Source organism: Auxenochlorella protothecoides (assembly GCF_000733215.1).
Source record: "Auxenochlorella protothecoides strain 0710 unplaced genomic scaffold scaffold56, whole genome shotgun sequence".
Taxonomy (NCBI): Eukaryota; Viridiplantae; Chlorophyta; class Trebouxiophyceae; order Chlorellales; family Chlorellaceae; genus Auxenochlorella; species Auxenochlorella protothecoides.
Genome location: NW_011934204.1, coordinates 308,184 through 325,194, shown reverse-complemented (window position 1 = coordinate 325,194; position 17,011 = coordinate 308,184). Strand labels below are relative to the sequence as shown.

Here is a 17,011-nt window from a genome sequence, read left to right as displayed (position 1 = left end):
AGGGGGGTTGCAGACCGTGTCTACTGTGCAGGGCAGCTTGCACAGCGTTTGTGAGGTGGCCAAACAGGAACACAGGGCGGCAGGCAAGGCCGCCTCCAGCCGCATCCCCTGCTTCCAGGGCAGAAACCCACGCGGACGAACCTGGGCAGAGATGACGTCAGAGAACTCCGAACCCAGGTCGGGGGATACCTGCGTCACGATGTCAATGGCGAGGGTTGACGGCTCTGAGAATTCACCGTCCTGGATATGACGAGCCGACTCGGCATCCGATCCTTCACAAGATTTCCCACTGCCACCTGGTGGCAGTCCCCCGTCACCCCCCCATACCTCGACATAGCTGCGTGCCGCCTCCTCGAACTTTGCCTGGGACAGGCTGTACAGACCCCCAGCGGCCGCCAGCTGGCTCTTTGCCATCGTATCGGTCTGCACAGCAGGCTTCAGGGGGGAGGTCAGGCATGGACCTCCTCACGGACGTGCGTGGGAACGAATGCTGCAGCGGTGCAGCATTCTCCCAGAAATCCCAGCCCCCGACTGAGCTGTCGGGTGCCTGTCAGCGCGGCCCCGGTCCCCTTCCCTCCCACCTCCATGCACCCACCGAGGAGGCCACGACAGACTCGCCCCGTTTCCTGTACGCCGCCACATGCACCCACTGCCGCATCGCCACCGCACATTTGATGATGCTGGGGAAGGGAGAGGGGGGCGTGCTTGGACCCCGGGACCATGGTGTGGATGGCCTCGGCATGCCCGGCCACCAGCCCCGCAGAGCACCGGGGCCACATCCCCACCGCCCCCCACGCCCACCACGCACCCACCTGATGCACATCGTCAGCACATGGTCTGGCTGGGTGCAGAACTCGCGCATGCGCATGTACCCCTTCATCGCCTCGTTGACGGCGCCCTGGGAGGCCCAGCAATCCGCCAGGGCACGGTGCGCGGCCCTGACCGCATCCTTGGACTGAGTGGCTCGGGCCGCCGCCAGGTCGGCATCCAGGACCGAGGACTGGGCCGCCAGGGCCCGCTCCTTTGCCTCCAGCTGGGGCCTGAGTGGTTCGGGGGTAGAGGTATTGCAGAGGCAGGAGAGCAGCGCGGGATTGTGCGATGCACGCCAGGCCCCAAAAGGACCCTGGAGTGACAAGCAGGGCTTGGTGGTGCCAGACTCCACACAACAAGGCCGCGAGGCTGGCACGCTCACACGCCCCAAGTCCCAAACCGCCCAGCCCGCCGGCACTGCTGCCCAGTCTCACCTGTCAAGAACGTACGCAGGCCCCAGTCGTCCACCGATGCGTTCCAGGACCTCACGATGCAGCTTGACGTTGGAAGCCGCTGCCAGCTGGTCGGCTGCCAGGCGCAGCGCCTCCAGCTCCAGCTCCTGGCCCTTGAACTTGTCGGCGACAAAAAGCAGGTGCTCCAGCCGGGCTGCCCCGGTGGCGCCGCTGAACAGGCTCTGCAAGGGGCAAGGGGCGGAGGTGAACGAGGTGCAGGGGCAGCGTTGCACATGTCCAGTCCCGTACGGCCCGGCCTCATGCACGACCCACCTCCAGATCTAGGCTCGCGTCGGCCTGCGCATCAATCTCCATGACGACAAACCGTTCCGGATGAGCGATTCAGGGTAGTAGGTGCCAGAACAACCTCCACGTCAGGGTTTGCCGGGATGTGATCCACGGGGTCGGTAGCGATCCCATGCAGCCTGCAGAAGCCGGTGCGTGCTTTGATAGCTTCCTAGAAGGCTAGTATACATGCATGACGCTGACACTGCCACTCCTCGGTGTGATCAATCTCGGAGCCACGAGGTGGAAATAGAATGGACGGAGTGCGCTCGAATGCCGGAAGGGACAGACGATGGGTACACTTACATGTCATGCTGCAAGGATACCATCTTCAAATCTTCTCAACATGGCGTACGGTGATTCCTCTCCAGATAAGACCGGACTGGCTGCCAGACGACGGGAGGTGGCGGAGAATAGCATCGTCAGGCTTGCCCAGGACTTGGGCTGCCCCATCTGGTATGTCTGCACAGCGATGATTACCCCGGCGAGTGCAGAGCAGAAGCCAGCTCAGTCACCACTTCATGCCGAATTCCCCGTCTTCAATCCTCTCCTCGCAGCCTGAACGTGCTCCTTGTTCCCGTGGCACGCCTTCCATGTTGCCACTACTTTTGCAAGTGAGAACTGACCTGCTCTTGGAGCTGGGGAGGGAGTATCCCATGCTCGTTGGAGCCGTCTTCCTGCACAAAACATACCCTCACCAATGGGCTTTCAGTTGCTATGATACATTTCCCCCCAGGCGATGCCTCCAGCAGGCGATGCAGCACAAGCAGCGCTGCCCCATCTGCAAGGCGTGCGTGGGCAGGAGGGAGGTCGCCCAGGACGCTGCGATGGACGCGGTGCTCAACGCCTTTGCAAGGCTGAAGGCTGACAAGGGTGAGATTCACGGACTGTACTCGAGGGAGCGGATTTCAGGTTTGTTCAGATGTGAGCGCACAGACTCCCGAAGTCATGTCAAGGTGAACCGCATCCACCCTCCACCGCTTCGCAGAGAATGTGATGGAGCTCGCGCGACAGGTAGGCCCCGGGACTGTGCCCCGGACGCAGAGCCAGCGGCCCGCCACTTCCCAGGTGCTCCTCCCCGGAGCCGCAGAGGAGTGCAGCGAGCGGGGCACAGGGCTCCTAGAGTCCGTGGCCCTGGCAGGGTGCGCGGTCGATCAGGTCCCACCCTGCAGTCCGCCCAACGCTCACACACTAGCAGCAGACCCCCTGTCGGGCTCGATCTACCTCCCATCCTCCTCAGTCAAGAAGCGGCGCGTCCCATCGTCCCAGCTCGCCCCTGCGCCCGAACATGAGGCTCCCGGCAGCGCTGCCGAGGACTTTGTGGTGCCTTCAGCTGGAACTGCGGTCCCCGGGCCCCACGACGCCGCACCTGCCGAGGGCCCGAGCCGTCTCAGGCGGCGCCAGCGTGAGCCTGGCAGCACGGCAACCCAGGAGGCGTGCACCGCCCAGACCAGCGTGACGCTGAGTCAGCGAGCCGGCACAGGCGACGAGGCAGCCTGTAGCAGTTCAGAACTGCCTGGAGCGGCGGCGGCCCCCGTGGCCTCACCCCCCCGGGTGCGGGATGCTGCCGCCCCCCTCAGCGGGAAGGCAGCCGGCGCCGAGGGCCCCGCCCGCCCGCCAAGGAAGCGGTCGCGGCAGAGAGGACCCACGCGGCGCGACGCGCGGCGCCGGGAGCGCGCGCCGCCGAGGGCCAGGACGAGCGAAGGGTCTGGGCGGGGCAATGCAGTGAGACGTCAGCCCGGCAGGGGAGCTGCTCCGTCTCAGGGGCGGCGCACGCCTTTGGACATGCTGACCCCTGCCGCCGCAGCTGCGACCGCCGAGGAGGAGGAGCGGCTGCGTCGCATCCCCACCCGCCTCCTGCCCTGGAGCTGCTCTGCCTGCACGCTGGAGAACAAGGTGAGCGAGTGGCTTGGAGGGTTCGGCAGGTGAGGAGCGTCAAACACCTTGCATTTTTTAACCCCAGCCCAGGTCCTACAGTCAGGGGCTTGCGAGGCGGGGACTTCAAAACGAGGGTCAACATTGATAAGGCCATTTTTATGTTAAATTTCACACCTGGCACACCCCCTCTGTACGCATGACAACCAGTTCGAGGCCAAGGTGTGTGAGGTGTGCCTCACCCCCAAGCCGGGCGGCGGCGCCCGCGCCCAGGCGCCGTGGCCTGGGTGTACCGCGCCCAGCCCCGACACGCAATCTGGCACGCGGGCGCCGTCTCGCGCCACTGGAAAGGAGGCGCGCGGTCGTGCCGGCCGCAAGCCTGGCGCCGAGGAGGAGAGCCGCTCTGCGGATCCTCGCGGAGAGCTTGAGGTCGGCGGCGGCGCGATCAAGGCGCTGGGGTCAGGGCTCTCCGACGTGCCCTCCCCCGGGACACTCTGCCAGCTGGCCCGGCGTGGGGTCGAGGTGGTTGACACCTGGCAGCCAGGTGTGACGCACGTGGTCTGTGGCGTCGACGCGCAGGGCGCTGCTGCGTGAGTTGGAGGGGCCCACGGCTGGGGTTGATGAGGATTGGGGTACTGTGCCTCTGAGACCAGCCTCGGCGCTGCATGGGTGGCCAAGCCCTGGAGATCACCCCGTTCAGGAGTCCGACCTGCCCCCTCCTGCACAGGCGCACCTTCAAGTACCTCATGGGTCTGGCCTCGGGGGTCTGGGTCGTGCAGGAGGCCTGGGCGGAGGCCGTGACGCGACAGCATAGAGCGCAAGTCCGACCGGTGGATGAGCGGGAGTACCTGGTGAGGGCACCGGGCGGCCATTGGCGGCGGGGCCTGCCTGCCAGAGTGTCAGCGGCATGATCCAGTCAGCCCCATGTCACCTGCCAGGTGGAGGGTGACAGCTGTGGCGGGAGGGGCGCGGCGGCCCTGAGCCGGGAGCAAAGACGCGCAGGAGCGCCGGGGCCCCTGGCAGGGTACAGCATACGACTCGCGGGTGGGTGCTGGGCCACGGAGTGGTGGGGCGCCGCCCCATTGACGGCCTGACACGTGCCTCCCCCGGCAGTCATGCGAGCCCGCGGCCCCTGTCCTCGTGCTCCTCATTCCTTTGCACCAACCGCTCATGGCCACCCCTCACTCATGCCAGGCACATTCAGCGCCAGGGAGGAGCTGCTGGCTCTGGCGCAGGCTGCCGGCGCGGAGCTGGCGCCGTCCGGGCAGCGGTGCGGTGGGAGCGACACACGCTGTGTCACGCTGTGCGAGACCAAGCCCAATCCAGGGTCGCAGCGGGCCTCTCGCCATGCCCTGGTCTCGCCCAGGTGGGTGACAGATTGCATCGGCGCCATGGCTCCCCTGCCCCTAGACGCCTATCTCTTGGCATAGCAACAGTATCCCAAGGCATGGGAATGGCTGCAAGGTGAACCTGTACGAGTGGACCTCTGCGCGCCATATTGTTCGTTCTTAAAGATCCCTCAGACTGTGGTCCCTTCTGGCTCGTGTCGATATGGTTTCATCCCTTCTATAAGGTATTGCTATTGCAATACCATTTGCCTTGCCCCATGGAACATCTTTAGCTGGCACTGCATGTGTACTGCCTCTTGCAGACTTTCCCTGGGCAAATGCTCGCAGTCTAATATGTCCATGTACATCATGTTGCACACCCGTTTGGGTTTTGGTGAGGCCGGTCCATGAGAGCCATTCGCAGGAACAGTTCTCATTCCTCTAGGACGCAAGGCCGATCCTGCATGACAAACACCGACTGGGCTCTGTGCTGCTACAGACAGCGCGCCTAGCAGCAGCTATGCTCAGTATCCGCCCTCATTCCGCGAGGCCGCCCTGGCATCTGCGGCAGCGTCCGCTACGGCAGCTTCAGCCTGCAGCTTTTTCATGAGCTCCAGGTCGGCTGCGGAGATGCGGCGCCGCTGCTTGGGACCGCTCAACCGCTCCTCGATGAGCGCCTCCTCCTCTACGGTAGTGTGAGGACAGCAGGATCTTCGGCCGTTTGATCTTGAGTTTTCAGCAGTAGGCACCTTGAGTTGAGGCCAGCCCCCAGCATCTTAAACATGTGCCCTCCAAACCTCGCACCCGCAGATACAGGAGCCCGGATGGCAAAGGGATGGTTGTCTGGAATGTGGATCGCGTCCATGCCCAGCGGAGCCGAGTCCCTGGGAATGCAAGGAAAGAATCGCTGTGATGGTTCTCTGGCAGCAAGGCGAAATGTATGGAGCGAGTGACCGCTGGGCCAGCCACCAAGGAAAGCCAGATGCCGTGGAAGTGTCCTCCCAGCATGTCCTCCCATACATCCGTGCACCTCACCTGCCCAGGTCTTGCTTGCGGCGTGAGCGGGCTTCGGCGATCTGCTCGGGTGTCAGCGCCTCATACTGGACCGTCTTCACGCCCTTCATCATCTCTGTACGCGCGAATGGGGAGTGCAAGATAGGTTAAGAAAATGCAATGCATGCTCCGTGGCTTCACGAGGGCAGCAAGACCCACTCTGCATCCTCTCCCGTAACCAAAATGGGACAATCATGCCAACACACTCTTGTAATGGGAGTCGTCGGCTGCCTTCTCCTTGCGCTTCCATCCCCGTTCTTCCAATACTGTGGACGAGCTGCAGGTCAGGGGGTGGTAAAATGAGCAGAGCGACACCGGTTTAAAAAGAATTGCTCTGCTCACTGCATCATGGTACAGGTCAGCACCAATGGCCCTGGGCGATGGACTCACCCTCGTCTCCTGAGGGACCTCGCGATGAAGCGGAGTGCCAAAAGGGATGCTAGGATGGTGACGGGAACCTTGACAGGCGTGGGAACGGACTGGTGCCACGGGACGGACGCCGGTGGCTCAGTGGGGACGGCCAGGTACAGATCGGCCTCTCGCACTCCCTTCTTCCGAGCTGCCGGGACCAGACGCGCGGAATCCCAGCGCGGTCCATGCAGAGTTCGATTGAGGCCCCGCGATTTCTGAACAACACTAAAAGCTGTGACCGACCCACTCTGCAGGGGCATCGTCTGCGGCAAGCGCTGCATCATGGTGCCGCGTCCAGAGGCTTGGGCAGTGCGCCTGGCGATCCACGCAGATCCTGGAGGTGCACTGCTATGCTTTCTGTGAGCGTGGGAAGCACATGCGAGCCCAAGTCCGATTCATGATGCCCAAAGGCAGGTGCGATGGCCCCTGATCACCCACCGTGCATCCCGGGTCATATTCAAGATTTTGGCGAGGCGCGCTTGTTTGGCCATGATTTCCAAAACTCTGTGGGACAGAGGAACCAGGTCGGAACCGACCCGCACGCGCCCGTTTCCAGATCTGATTAAATCCCCGCCTCGTACGCTCGTGCACCATCGTGATATTTTTGCGCCAAAGACAGGTCCGGGTGCCGACGTGTGAGCCATGGAGGAAGCATATGACGCGATTGTGCTGGGCACAGGGCTGAAGGAGTGCATAATCTCAGGCCTGCTGTCCGTCGATGGCTACAAGGTGAGCGACATGCTTAACAGACTGTTCTCCACCACACCACGGACCGTCCCCCTGTGGCCAGATTCCCAACCACCCAGTGGTTCCCGCTTCCCCCTCGCCAGGTACTTCACATTGACCGGAACAACTACTATGGCGGGCAGTCTGCCTCGTTGAACCTGAACCAGGTGCGATGCGTCCCATGGTTCCTGCAATCATACATGCCGCTAACGAGGCTTTGCAGAGCGGCATCTGCCCCTGATGCCTGGCACAGCCCCCGCTGAGCCCTTAACACACACCTACCACCCAGCTGTTCGAGAGGTTCCGGCCCGGCCAGAAGCCCCAGACCGAGCTGGGTCCCAGCAGGGACTTTAATGTGGATCTGGTCCCGAAGTTCATCATGGTGAGCTGTGAGAGCGGGTAATCTTGGATGAGTCAGGACTGACTTTTGTATCATCGATCTCTCAAATACTCTGGGACATCCCTTCCTCTGTCCCACACTGTTCCCCAGGCCAACGGCAACCTTGTCAAGGTGCTCATCCACACCGATGTGACCAAGTACCTCGAGTTCAAGGCCGTGGATGGGTCCTTTGTGCTGAACAAGAACCGCGTGGAGAAGGTGGGATTGATGAATTGGATTTGGGCAAGGGGTGGGAACATGATCAGGCCCCCTGAGCCAGCTGTCATGGTAAATTCCTGGGGCAAGGGAAGCATGGGAGGGGGGAAACTCATCCGTGGAATGGGTTCAGCCCACCACCCGAAGGAGGAAGGTCCAGATCAAGTGCCCTGCATGCCGCGGGTCGCACCATGGCCATCTCAATCCCTGCATGTATATGAGCTCGCCCCCAAGATGCCCTTGGCTTCATTTGGTCACCTTTGCCGCCCCACAGGTGCCAGCCTCGGACTGGGAGGCGCTCAAGTCGCCGCTGCTGGGCCTGTTTGAAAAGCGGCGAGCTGCAAAGTTCCTGGGGTGAGTGGAGGTGCTCAGGGGATCTCAACGGGGTGGGGCCTGCGCTTTTCCTGGATCGCAGAATCAAAAGTTAGCCTCTCACGGCATGTCTTCATGTCCCTGGGAATGCAGGTACGTCCAGCAGTACGACCCGGCCGACCCCCAGACCTACAAGGGCCAGGACCTGAGGAGGGTGACGATGGCGGTGAGTTACCTCGATTTGGCTTGACGCAAGGCGGGGCCGGGCCAGGGTCAGGCATGCAATGCTTCCAAGCTAGGTGGACCCCTCCCTCGGCTGCTTGACCTTGCTCCTGCCCTGCAACAGCCCAGCCATGGCATGCCGCAGGAGCTGTACTCTCAGTACGGCCTGGATGCCATGACGGTGGACTTCATGGGGCACGCCCTGGCTCTGCACTCCGACGACTCCTACATGCGCCGGGTGAGAGGCCTCGGGGAAAGGAGGGGGGGGGCAATGCCGCCATCAGGATCGGGGCCTGGCACTGCCGGCCTTCTGTCCCGGGATGTCCCTGACTCACACCATGTGAGCAGCCCAGCGGCGGCCGAAACCTCGCCTGCACCCACCATGCCCCACCACTTGCTCCGCCTTGCAGCCCGCGCTGGAGACGGTGCTCAAGATCAAGCTGTACTACGACTCCATGATGCGGTACGAGGGCTTGAAGAGTCCCTACATCTACCCCCTGTACGGCCTGGGCGAGCTGCCCCAGGCCTTTGCCCGCCTGTCGGCGGTGTACGGCGGCACCTACATGCTCGCCAAGGCCGACGCGGAGGTGGTGTACGATGCCGACAGCGGGCGCGCGATGGGCGTGAAGAGCGAGGGCCAGACCGCCACCGCCAAGTTTGTGGTGGGGGACGCCAGCTATTTTCCCTCCAAGGTGGGGTTTTGGGAGTGAGGGTTTGGGATTTTAGGGTGGTGGACCCGTGAGTCGGTAAGTTGGACAGATGAGGTGTAGTCCTGGCCACCGTGGCTGCCTACCGCCCCCCCACTGTCCTCTGCTTTCGAGCTCTTGCACGCTCATGCACGCAGCCTCCTCACCCTCCACGCCTTCCCTCCCCATCGGTCCCCAGGTCCAGCGCACGAGTCGAGTGGTGCGCGCGCTGTGCGTGCTGTCCCACCCCATCCCCTCCACGGGCGACTCGCACAGCGTGCAGGTGGGCGGATGGGCAGGGAGGGGGCGGTGGCGGGGCTTTGAGTGCAGGCCCTCGAGGTCGGGGCATCCATCGCCTGCCTACCCGCCGGTCCAAGATTCTGACCTTTGACCCAAGCTCTGCTGCCCTTGAATCGGATCCCTCCAAGTGTTTCCAGGGATTCAATGTAGTCCTGCCCACCCCCAACCTCATTGGATTTCCCCCCCCCTCCTACCACCTGCAGCTGATCCTGCCGCAGAAGCAGGTGGGCCGTCGCTCAGACATTTACGTCTTCTGCTGCTCATACTCCCACCATGTGGCGCCCAAGGACAAATGGCTGGCCTTTGTGTCCACCACCGTTGAGACCACAGACCCCACTGCTGAGCTCGCGGCAGGTGCGTTTCCCTGAGGGTGGAAAGGGAGAACGATGGTGGAGGGGGTTGATGTGCTGGGCTGCGGCAAAGGCCGGCGATTCCCAGACAGGGGCAGGGTCCCTGGCCCCAGAACACCCACCGGCAGATCCTTGAGATTCTGCTCGGCGCACAGAGCCTCGTGCGGCTTCCGAACAGGAGTGCTCGGCGCCAGCCCATGCCAATCCTTGTGCGCCCCCCCTCCCTTAACACGCAGGCCTTCAACTGCTGGGTAAGATTGATGAGAAATTCGTGGAGGTGGTGGACGTGTTTGAGCCGCTGGAGAGCGGGCAAAGGTAGGCTGGGCGATGGGGCGATGGAGGCGGGGGCATGGGGCTGCCTGCAGCAGGGTCTGTGATGTGTCTGGCTCCTGCGCGTGCGGCCCTGGTTGTTGCCGGAGAATGCCCTCCCCTGGCGCCCGTGCCGGTTGCGATGGGATGTGCACAGCAGCGTATCATGCCCTGCCAGGCACCATGGTGTCGGCATACAGTATCCCACCACCACCATGTTTGCTGTGCTCTCTTTCTACCCCAACCCCTCGCCTCCTCAAATGTTGGCTTGCCTGCAGAGACGGCTGCTTCATCAGCCGTGGGTACGATGCGACCTCGCACTTTGAGACGGAGATTGAGGATGTGCTGGACATGTACCTCCGAATCACCGGCAAGGTCCTGGACCTCTCCAGCGAATCCCTGGCCAAGCGGCAGGAGGCAGCCTCCGCCTAGGCGGGCGGGTGTGCCGCCACGGGCCACCATCCGCGCGCCACGGTCCTGCATCGCCGGATGTGGTCCACGCACGCCAGCTGCCGGATCCGGCGAGGCTCGGGCCTGGAGTCCCGGAAGGGGTTGCAGCATGCCCGAATGGGTCTGGAACCCCTAGCTACTCTCTGTGCCGCGCTCCTACAATCTCCCCTCACATGCTACATCATGCCTCCTGCACATGACCGTCACAGCCACTCCCACCTGCTCTCAATCATTTTACCTAAGAGTACAGGGTGACCTGGAGTCGGCAGAAGCATGGTGGAGTGGGGGAAAGCAGGAGTATGTACAAGGGCAGCGGTCGCGCAGTGGCTGGCAGCGTTTGAATGGAATGGTGAAAAGACAGGTTTAGGGGCACCTCGATGTAAGAAAAGGGGGGTACAAATCCTGCCCGCTCGCATGGCTGGGATCGGGTGCTGGGTAGGGGCTGAGGAGCCTACGACAGCGGCAGGGTAGTCTTGAATACCATGGGAAGGGGGCAGGTGCTTCCGGGAACGAGGAGTGCCTTGGGACTCCCAGGCCCCAAAGGGCCGAAGCCCTCCTGCCTTCCTACCCGGCCCCCTCGCCGTCGTCGGAGGAGGAATGGTGCGCAAAAGGGTCGTTGCTTGCCTGCCTCCAGTCGCCAATGTACTCGACGTCCCGCGCCACGCGCTCCGCGACCTCCGCGCCAAAGGTGCCCTCAATGATGGAGAGCGCAGCGTCCATGCCGGCGGTCACCCCGCTGGCGGTGACCACCTTGCCCTGCGATATCCAGCGCGCGGTTCCCTGCCACTGCACCGCGGGAAACAGCTGGCGGATGTAGGTGAAGAGCTCCTTGTTGGTGGTGGCTGGCTTGCCGTCCAGCAGGCCGGTGGCAGCTAGGAGGGCAGCACCTGGGCGGCGAGGGGTGTACAGGTGGCGGGTAAGATACCTCTCTTATACAGGATGGGGGTGCTGAGATGGGACCTTGCCAGTCCACCGCCTTCAGGGCCCCCCACCCCCCCACCCACCTGTGCAGACGCTGAGCACGTGCCGCACGTCATGATCGAGTATTTGGGATCGCAGCCAGTCCACGACTCGGGTATTGTGCATGAGGATGCGGGTGCCAATGCCCCCCGAGATCACCAGCACGTCCAGGGGGGGGCAGTCGTCGAGGCCGTACTCTGCCACGGTGCTGGGTCCGAAGCATGAGGGGACCGGGCCCGCGGTCTCCGCCACGAAGACGATGCGCTTCACCTTGCGCAGACCCTCTCGAATCATGCTTCCAAAGAGCTCCATTGGGCCGTAGGCATCGAGCGGCTCGAAGCCAGGGAACACAAATATTCCCACCGTGTCCCACGACTCCTCCTGCGGCGACATTGTCACAGACGGCCGCCTGCAGGATGATTGGGATAATTTGAAGTGAATATTTCTACCTGAACACAATTAAAGGTTTCAAGGAAGTTGGGATGACTACCAGTATGCGCGGCACGTTTTGTTACTAAGACACGCCCATGGGACCCCACCCAACTTCGAAATGGGCCGCGCGCAGCCGATTCCGGAGGCCGCACCCAGGCAGACGGATTCCCTGCGCCGCGGCCAGGTTGATCCTCGGCTCCCGGGGGGCCGCCTGCTCTCCGTTGTTCAGATGGGATGGGTGATGTTTCGATGCTGACATCGAGCATGCCAAAGCTTTCCGATGGGTCTGCGCTGGCCGATGCGCCGCCGTCGCCCAGGCGTGCCATGGAGGGGAAGATCGCGGCGAGTCCGCGTGGGGAAAGGTTGATCGTGGCAACTCCTCGCCCCAAGATCGAGTCTTTGTTCTGCCAATGCGTCTAGAAGATCGATTTGCAGAGAAGGTTGTGCACGTGCATGGATGATCATTGGCTCTCGTAATGGTCGCTGGAGTCGTACCCTCCCAGAAGGCTCTGCAGGCCGACGTCCTCGGGCACAGCAGGCTCTCCATCTGGCTCCGGCGCCTTGCGCTTCACCACGATGGCTGCTGGCTTGACCGCAAATCGCGGCATGACTGTCGCAGGCTCATTGACCGGAGGGGCCTTGGGTTTGGCTGCTGCTGGCGCGGCTGCGGGGGCCTGGTAGTCGTCGAGCCCCGCCGCCTCGCCCGCGCCGTTTGCCCGCTCGCCAGCCGGCTCAGAGCCACTCTTGCTACTGGAAGGAGCGTCGATCTGGTCGCCCTTTCCACCTGGCGCAGGCTCCTCGCCATCCTCCTCCTCGTCCCAGGCGGCCGCCGCCACCGAGAGGCGGGGGGCGTGCGGCCTGGCTGCCCCTCCCCCGCCCGCCCCCCCCTCCGGCCCAGGGCCCACAGGGCTGCCCTCCTCCTCACTGTCAGACAGCCGCCGCACGAATCCCGCCCGGTGCAGGAGCATGGCTCGCACGGCTGCCTCGTCCTCCTCATCCAGGTCCGGCGGCTCCTCCCCCTCGCCCTCCCGGGCGCGACTGAGGGCCGCTAGCGCCGCCTCGGTGTCCACACGTGCGTGCCGAGCCTATAAGGTGGGTTGGATGAGTGTTTTGAGGACGTGGGAGAGGATGTGGAGCGTGTGACCCCAAGCCACGCCGCAGGTGCCTTGGAGGCTGGCCGCAAATCGACCCGGATCCGAGGACGCCGTTGGTTTCCCTCCCCTGATCCCAAACCCCTTGAACAATCTGGGGTCGAACAGTCCCCCGTCAGTTCGTTACCCCTCCACACACACACACACACACACACACACACAACACACCTTTAGGCTCTGCATCTCGTCCAGCGCGGCGGTCAGGTCCATCTCCCGCTTGCTGTCCAGGGTGCGATTTTCCAGCACCTTCATGGCATTCCCCCGCTCCTCCTCCTCTCGCTCCGCCGCCGTCTGCAGCTTGGCCTTCTCCTTGTCGCGCCAGGGCTCGTAGTTGCGCGTAGCCCCGCCCTCCACGGTGTAGTCTGTGTTCTTGGGGTCGGTCTTCATGCAGAACTCCGCGGAGCAGGCGGTGCATCGGTAGTAGAAGCGGAAGATCTTGATGCCCAGGTACGACTCCCCGCGCACGTCCTCCATGCGGCAGTTGAACTTGGTGCCCTTGTACATGTAGGTGCCGCAGGTGTTGCACCGCACGCTCATGGGGAGCATCATCCGCACCTTCATCTGCTTGTCCTCTGACCTGCGTGGTGCAGGCGTGGAGAGGGGGGGTGGAATCGTGGTTGACGGGAAGGGTGCCGGGCTGCCACAAGGGCATCGTCAAGGCCAGCCAGTGGCGCCGGGAGGCCGGGAACGGTGTCATGTCCCAGGCCCACCGACTATGTCTCATGAAGGTAAGGCCGCCAATGCATCCCCCTTCTTTGCACACTCACCGCACACGGCTGGCCTTCGGGAGCTTCGCCGGATCGAAATCCGGCGGAAAGTATTTGTTCAGCACTGTGGGGTGGTGTCAGGACGGGGCAGGTGAGGGGTGCACCTGCGCATTGCACAGGCTGTTCACGGTCGGACCTGCCAACCGCATCGTCACCTTTGCGTTCTCCCATCTTGAAGGATTATCCCTTGGACAGCGAGGCTACAACAGCTCCTGTGCTTGGTGCCCGGGGACGGTTCCTGGCCCGAGGTGCGACCTGGTGAGCGCTAAAATCACCGCAGTTGTGGAAGATTGTAGCACCGCACTCTGTTCCTATTGCAATGATGGAGCTCGGCGTGCACGCAACGGGCAGATGCACCGACTTAGTTTTTCCCCGGCGCGCGCCCTCCTTGATCCACGTGGGATATCACGTTGGGCCCGATGTGACACAAGGCCGGAGGGTTGAATGTTTATGCCCTGTGCATTGTCAGAACCAAAACCCAAAGTCACATATAACGGTGCCTTGGAGCAGGTCAAAGGAGGCCGGTGTGCGGCACTTTGTCCATCACCATGGCGTGCCCTGCACGCTGTCTTGCGACCCTGCAGATGGCAGCGACGACGCAGAACGCGCCTCCGGCGCATTTTTGTAATGTTTCAATGCGCAGATACTCGTACAGCCAACTGAGCCTCTCCGCTCGTGCCACGCACGCACCTCGCCCGTCCACCAGGGTTTTCAAGCCGCGCCTCATGGTTGCCAAGACTCAGGCCGCTGCCGTCGCAGCCACGCCCTCCCAGCTGGTGCTCCAGCCCATCAAGCGCATCGAGGGTGAGGTGACCCTCCCTGGGTCTAAGTCACTCAGCAACAGAGCATTGTTGCTGGCTGCCCTGGCCGAGGGTACCACCACCCTGGACAACATCCTGGTAGGTTATTGCGAGCAGCAAGATTAGTCATTTGCGCTTTACAAAGTGGAGCCGACAGGAATGATTGTATTTTCATGCAACTCCGTGCCCTTGCTAATCGCGTATGTCCAGGCCCTGGGAGCCGACCGCTCATGAGCACCGCATGGCCCACCCTCAATTCTCAGGATTCAGAGGACATCCGCTACATGGTGTCGGCGCTGCAGCAGCTGAACGTGCAGCTGGAAGTGGACTGGGACGCCAAGCAGATCCGGGTGGAGGGCTGCGGCGGGCGGTTCAACTCAACAGGGGCCGAGCTGTTCCTGGGCAACGCCGGGACCGCTATGCGGTGGGTTGGTGTGTTGCTGTGAAGACACTGCAGGGTGTCTGTGTGAAACATTGTGTCCTCCCGAGCCTGGCTGGCGCCATCGATAGGCAGCTGGAGGGGTCGCTTTAGTTGGACCCCAGCCCGCCGAGCAGGGCTCGTGAGTCCACATGCAGCGAGCGCCACTCCTCCCCCCCCCCCCCACCCCCCATGCCCGCTAGGCCGCTGACGGCCGCACTGGCGGCGGCGGGGCGGGGCACGTTTGTGCTGGACGGGGTGCCCCGGATGAGGGAGCGGCCCATCCAGGACCTGGTGGATGGCCTGCGCCAGCTGGGCGTGGACGCAGAGTGCACGCTGGGCACGAAATGCCCGCCCGTGCGCCTGCACGCCACCGGCCTGCAGTCTGGAGAGGTGTGTGGGCGTGGTGGGGTCGGATGACGAGGTTTTACAGCTTTGATGTCAAGGAGCCTGCCTGTGTTGGTCGTGGAGGGTGTTTGGATCACGTGGGTCACATGGGGTTGTACTGGTCGCTTGGAGGCCCTGTCATCCAGGAGCACGACCGCGGAGCCAGATCCTGAGCATCTGCCAGGGGCCTCTTCCATCCCTGCATCGGATTTCTTCAGCACTTACTCCATTACCACCCCCCCACCGCCCTTTTGCCCCCTTTCGCCCTTTCCCAAAAGGTGGTCCTGTCCGGCAAGGTGAGCAGCCAGTACCTGACCGCGCTGCTGATGGCCGCGCCACTGGCGGAGGGCGAGGGCGGCATCCACATCCGCATTGCCGACGAGCTGATCAGCCAGCCGTACGTGGACATGACCCTGCGCCTGATGGAGCGCTTTGGCGTGACCGTGCACCGCCTGGAGGGCCTGCAGCACCTCCACATCCCCGCCGGCCAGCGCTACGCCTCCCCCGGCACCGTGTTTGTGGAGGGCGACGCCTCCTCAGGTGTGAACGTGTGGTCTGGATGGGGGTTTGAAGAGGATTGGGAACCCTGGGAGTGTCGTTCAGTGCAATGTCCAGACCCCCGGCACCAGGCGACCGCTTTCTGCCCCTTTGGCCCCACCCATAAAACAATCCCACCCTCTCCCTCCCCACCAACCTCAACTTCTTCCCCCCCAAACACACACGCCAGCATCGTACTTCCTCGCGGGTGCCGCCATCACCGGCGGGCGCCTGACGGTCCACGGCTGTGGCTCCGACAGCCTGCAGGGCGACGTGCGCTTCGCCGAGGTGCTGGGCGCCATGGGCGCGAGCGTCGACTGGGCGCCCCACACCATCACGATCACCGGACCGCCGCCCGGCGGGCTGCGAGGCGTGGACGCGGGCTGCGTGGACATTCCCGACGCGGCCATGACGCTGGCGGTGGCGGCGCTGTTCGCGCACGGGGCCACCACCATCCGTGATGTGGGCAGCTGGCGGGTGAAGGAGACGGAGCGCATGAAGGCCATCTGCGCGGAGCTCGGCAAGCTGGGGGCAAGCGTGGAGGAGGGGGAGACCAGCTGCGTGATCACGCCGCCGGTGGGCGGGGTTCGGGCCGCGGAGATCGAGACCTACGACGACCACCGCATGGCCATGGCCTTCAGTCTGGCCGCCTGCGGAGGTGGGTTTTGGGGGGATTGGAGGTTTTTTTTATTTTATTGTCGGGGGGGGGAAAGAGGGGTTGGGGTGTGTAAAAAGGAGAGGGAGGGAGGCTGCGGAGAGGGATCCCTAGGCGTGACTGCATACAAGAGGTGCCAGCCCCGGGTCCTGGCGCAAATAGCCATGCCCTGGGTGAGCCTGCGATGGCTCATGCATGCCCCTACCAGTTTGAGTTATACTCACAATCTCCAACCAACCTACACCCCCTCTACAGGCCAACCCATCACCATCCTGGACCCTGGGTGCACCAGGAAGACCTTTCCCACCTACTTTGATGTCCTGGAGGGTGTGACGGTCCGATGAGGGGGGTGGTGCCGACCGCCCATCCAGGTCTGCCTTCTCGGTGATGTGCGGCTCCGTGTTCATCCCACGCGAGCCTGGGCGCGCCCTGGCGGAAGAGTTTGTAATGACTTGTAAAACTCCGCGGCCTGGCATTGAGCGGTGCACACTTGACGGGCGTTCTCTAAAGAGTCTTCGAGACATTTACAAGACACCCACTGCGACGGGAACACGGCCCAGCGGCCCCGCGTCAAACCTGGTACTGGCACCCGTGCTGGCCCAGTGGGGACCAGCCACCCCCGAGCATGGACGAAGAGGGCGGCATGGGGAGAAGGATCGAAACTAGTGGCCGTAGCGACTTACTGGCCATCATATGTGAGCTGGGGAGCGGGGCGCTTAACGCGACTGTGTCGGGGCACC

The 17,011-nt window shown here is 63.3% G+C and overlaps 6 protein-coding genes across 6 annotated transcripts in view; 2 read left to right on the top strand and 4 right to left on the bottom strand.

Moving 5' to 3' along the window:
* F751_5088 (COP9 signalosome complex subunit 1) overlaps positions 1-1,577 on the bottom strand; it is a gene marked incomplete at both ends in the record, with an annotated part of 3,720 nt that extends 2,143 nt beyond the window's left edge. The window contains 6 exons of the mRNA XM_011398831.1: positions 142-189; positions 328-423; positions 596-680; positions 813-1,040; positions 1,245-1,444; positions 1,536-1,577. Of these exons, the coding sequence (XP_011397133.1) occupies positions 142-189; positions 328-423; positions 596-680; positions 813-1,040; positions 1,245-1,444; positions 1,536-1,577 (699 nt within the window). The remainder of the gene's footprint in view (positions 1-141; positions 190-327; positions 424-595; positions 681-812; positions 1,041-1,244; positions 1,445-1,535) is intronic.
* Positions 1,578-5,274: 3,697 nt separating this feature from the next.
* Positions 5,275-5,877, bottom strand: F751_5087 (hypothetical protein; the record flags this gene model as incomplete). Its single annotated transcript, XM_011398830.1, has 3 exons — positions 5,275-5,435; positions 5,555-5,634; positions 5,786-5,877. The coding sequence occupies 3 exons, from the start codon at positions 5,875-5,877 to the stop codon at positions 5,275-5,277; spliced, it is 333 nt and encodes a 110-aa protein (XP_011397132.1).
* Positions 5,878-6,856: 979 nt separating this feature from the next.
* Positions 6,857-10,146, top strand: F751_5086 (putative secretory pathway GDP dissociation inhibitor 1; the record flags this gene model as incomplete). Its single annotated transcript, XM_011398829.1, has 12 exons — positions 6,857-6,943; positions 7,045-7,107; positions 7,230-7,322; positions 7,431-7,538; positions 7,810-7,889; positions 8,001-8,073; positions 8,215-8,307; positions 8,480-8,761; positions 8,955-9,038; positions 9,259-9,409; positions 9,642-9,720; positions 9,993-10,146. 12 exons carry the CDS (start codon positions 6,857-6,859, stop codon positions 10,144-10,146), a joined length of 1,347 nt encoding a protein of 448 aa, XP_011397131.1.
* Positions 10,147-10,728: 582 nt separating this feature from the next.
* F751_5085 (hypothetical protein) lies at positions 10,729-11,517 on the bottom strand (the record flags this gene model as incomplete). The annotated part of the gene is made up of 2 exons (XM_011398828.1): positions 10,729-11,051; positions 11,169-11,517. 2 exons carry the CDS (start codon positions 11,515-11,517, stop codon positions 10,729-10,731), a joined length of 672 nt encoding a protein of 223 aa, XP_011397130.1.
* A 500-nt stretch (positions 11,518-12,017) lies between these two features.
* F751_5084 (Coiled-coil domain-containing protein 94-like protein) lies at positions 12,018-13,645 on the bottom strand (the record flags this gene model as incomplete). The annotated part of the gene is made up of 4 exons (XM_011398827.1): positions 12,018-12,641; positions 12,954-13,284; positions 13,475-13,538; positions 13,630-13,645. The coding sequence occupies 4 exons, from the start codon at positions 13,643-13,645 to the stop codon at positions 12,018-12,020; spliced, it is 1,035 nt and encodes a 344-aa protein (XP_011397129.1).
* A 554-nt stretch (positions 13,646-14,199) lies between these two features.
* On the top strand, positions 14,200-16,615 carry F751_5083 (3-phosphoshikimate 1-carboxyvinyltransferase, chloroplastic; the record flags this gene model as incomplete). The annotated part of the gene is made up of 6 exons (XM_011398826.1): positions 14,200-14,373; positions 14,538-14,698; positions 14,896-15,085; positions 15,358-15,619; positions 15,807-16,274; positions 16,527-16,615. 6 exons carry the CDS (start codon positions 14,200-14,202, stop codon positions 16,613-16,615), a joined length of 1,344 nt encoding a protein of 447 aa, XP_011397128.1.
* Between the last annotated feature and the right edge of the window lie 396 nt (positions 16,616-17,011).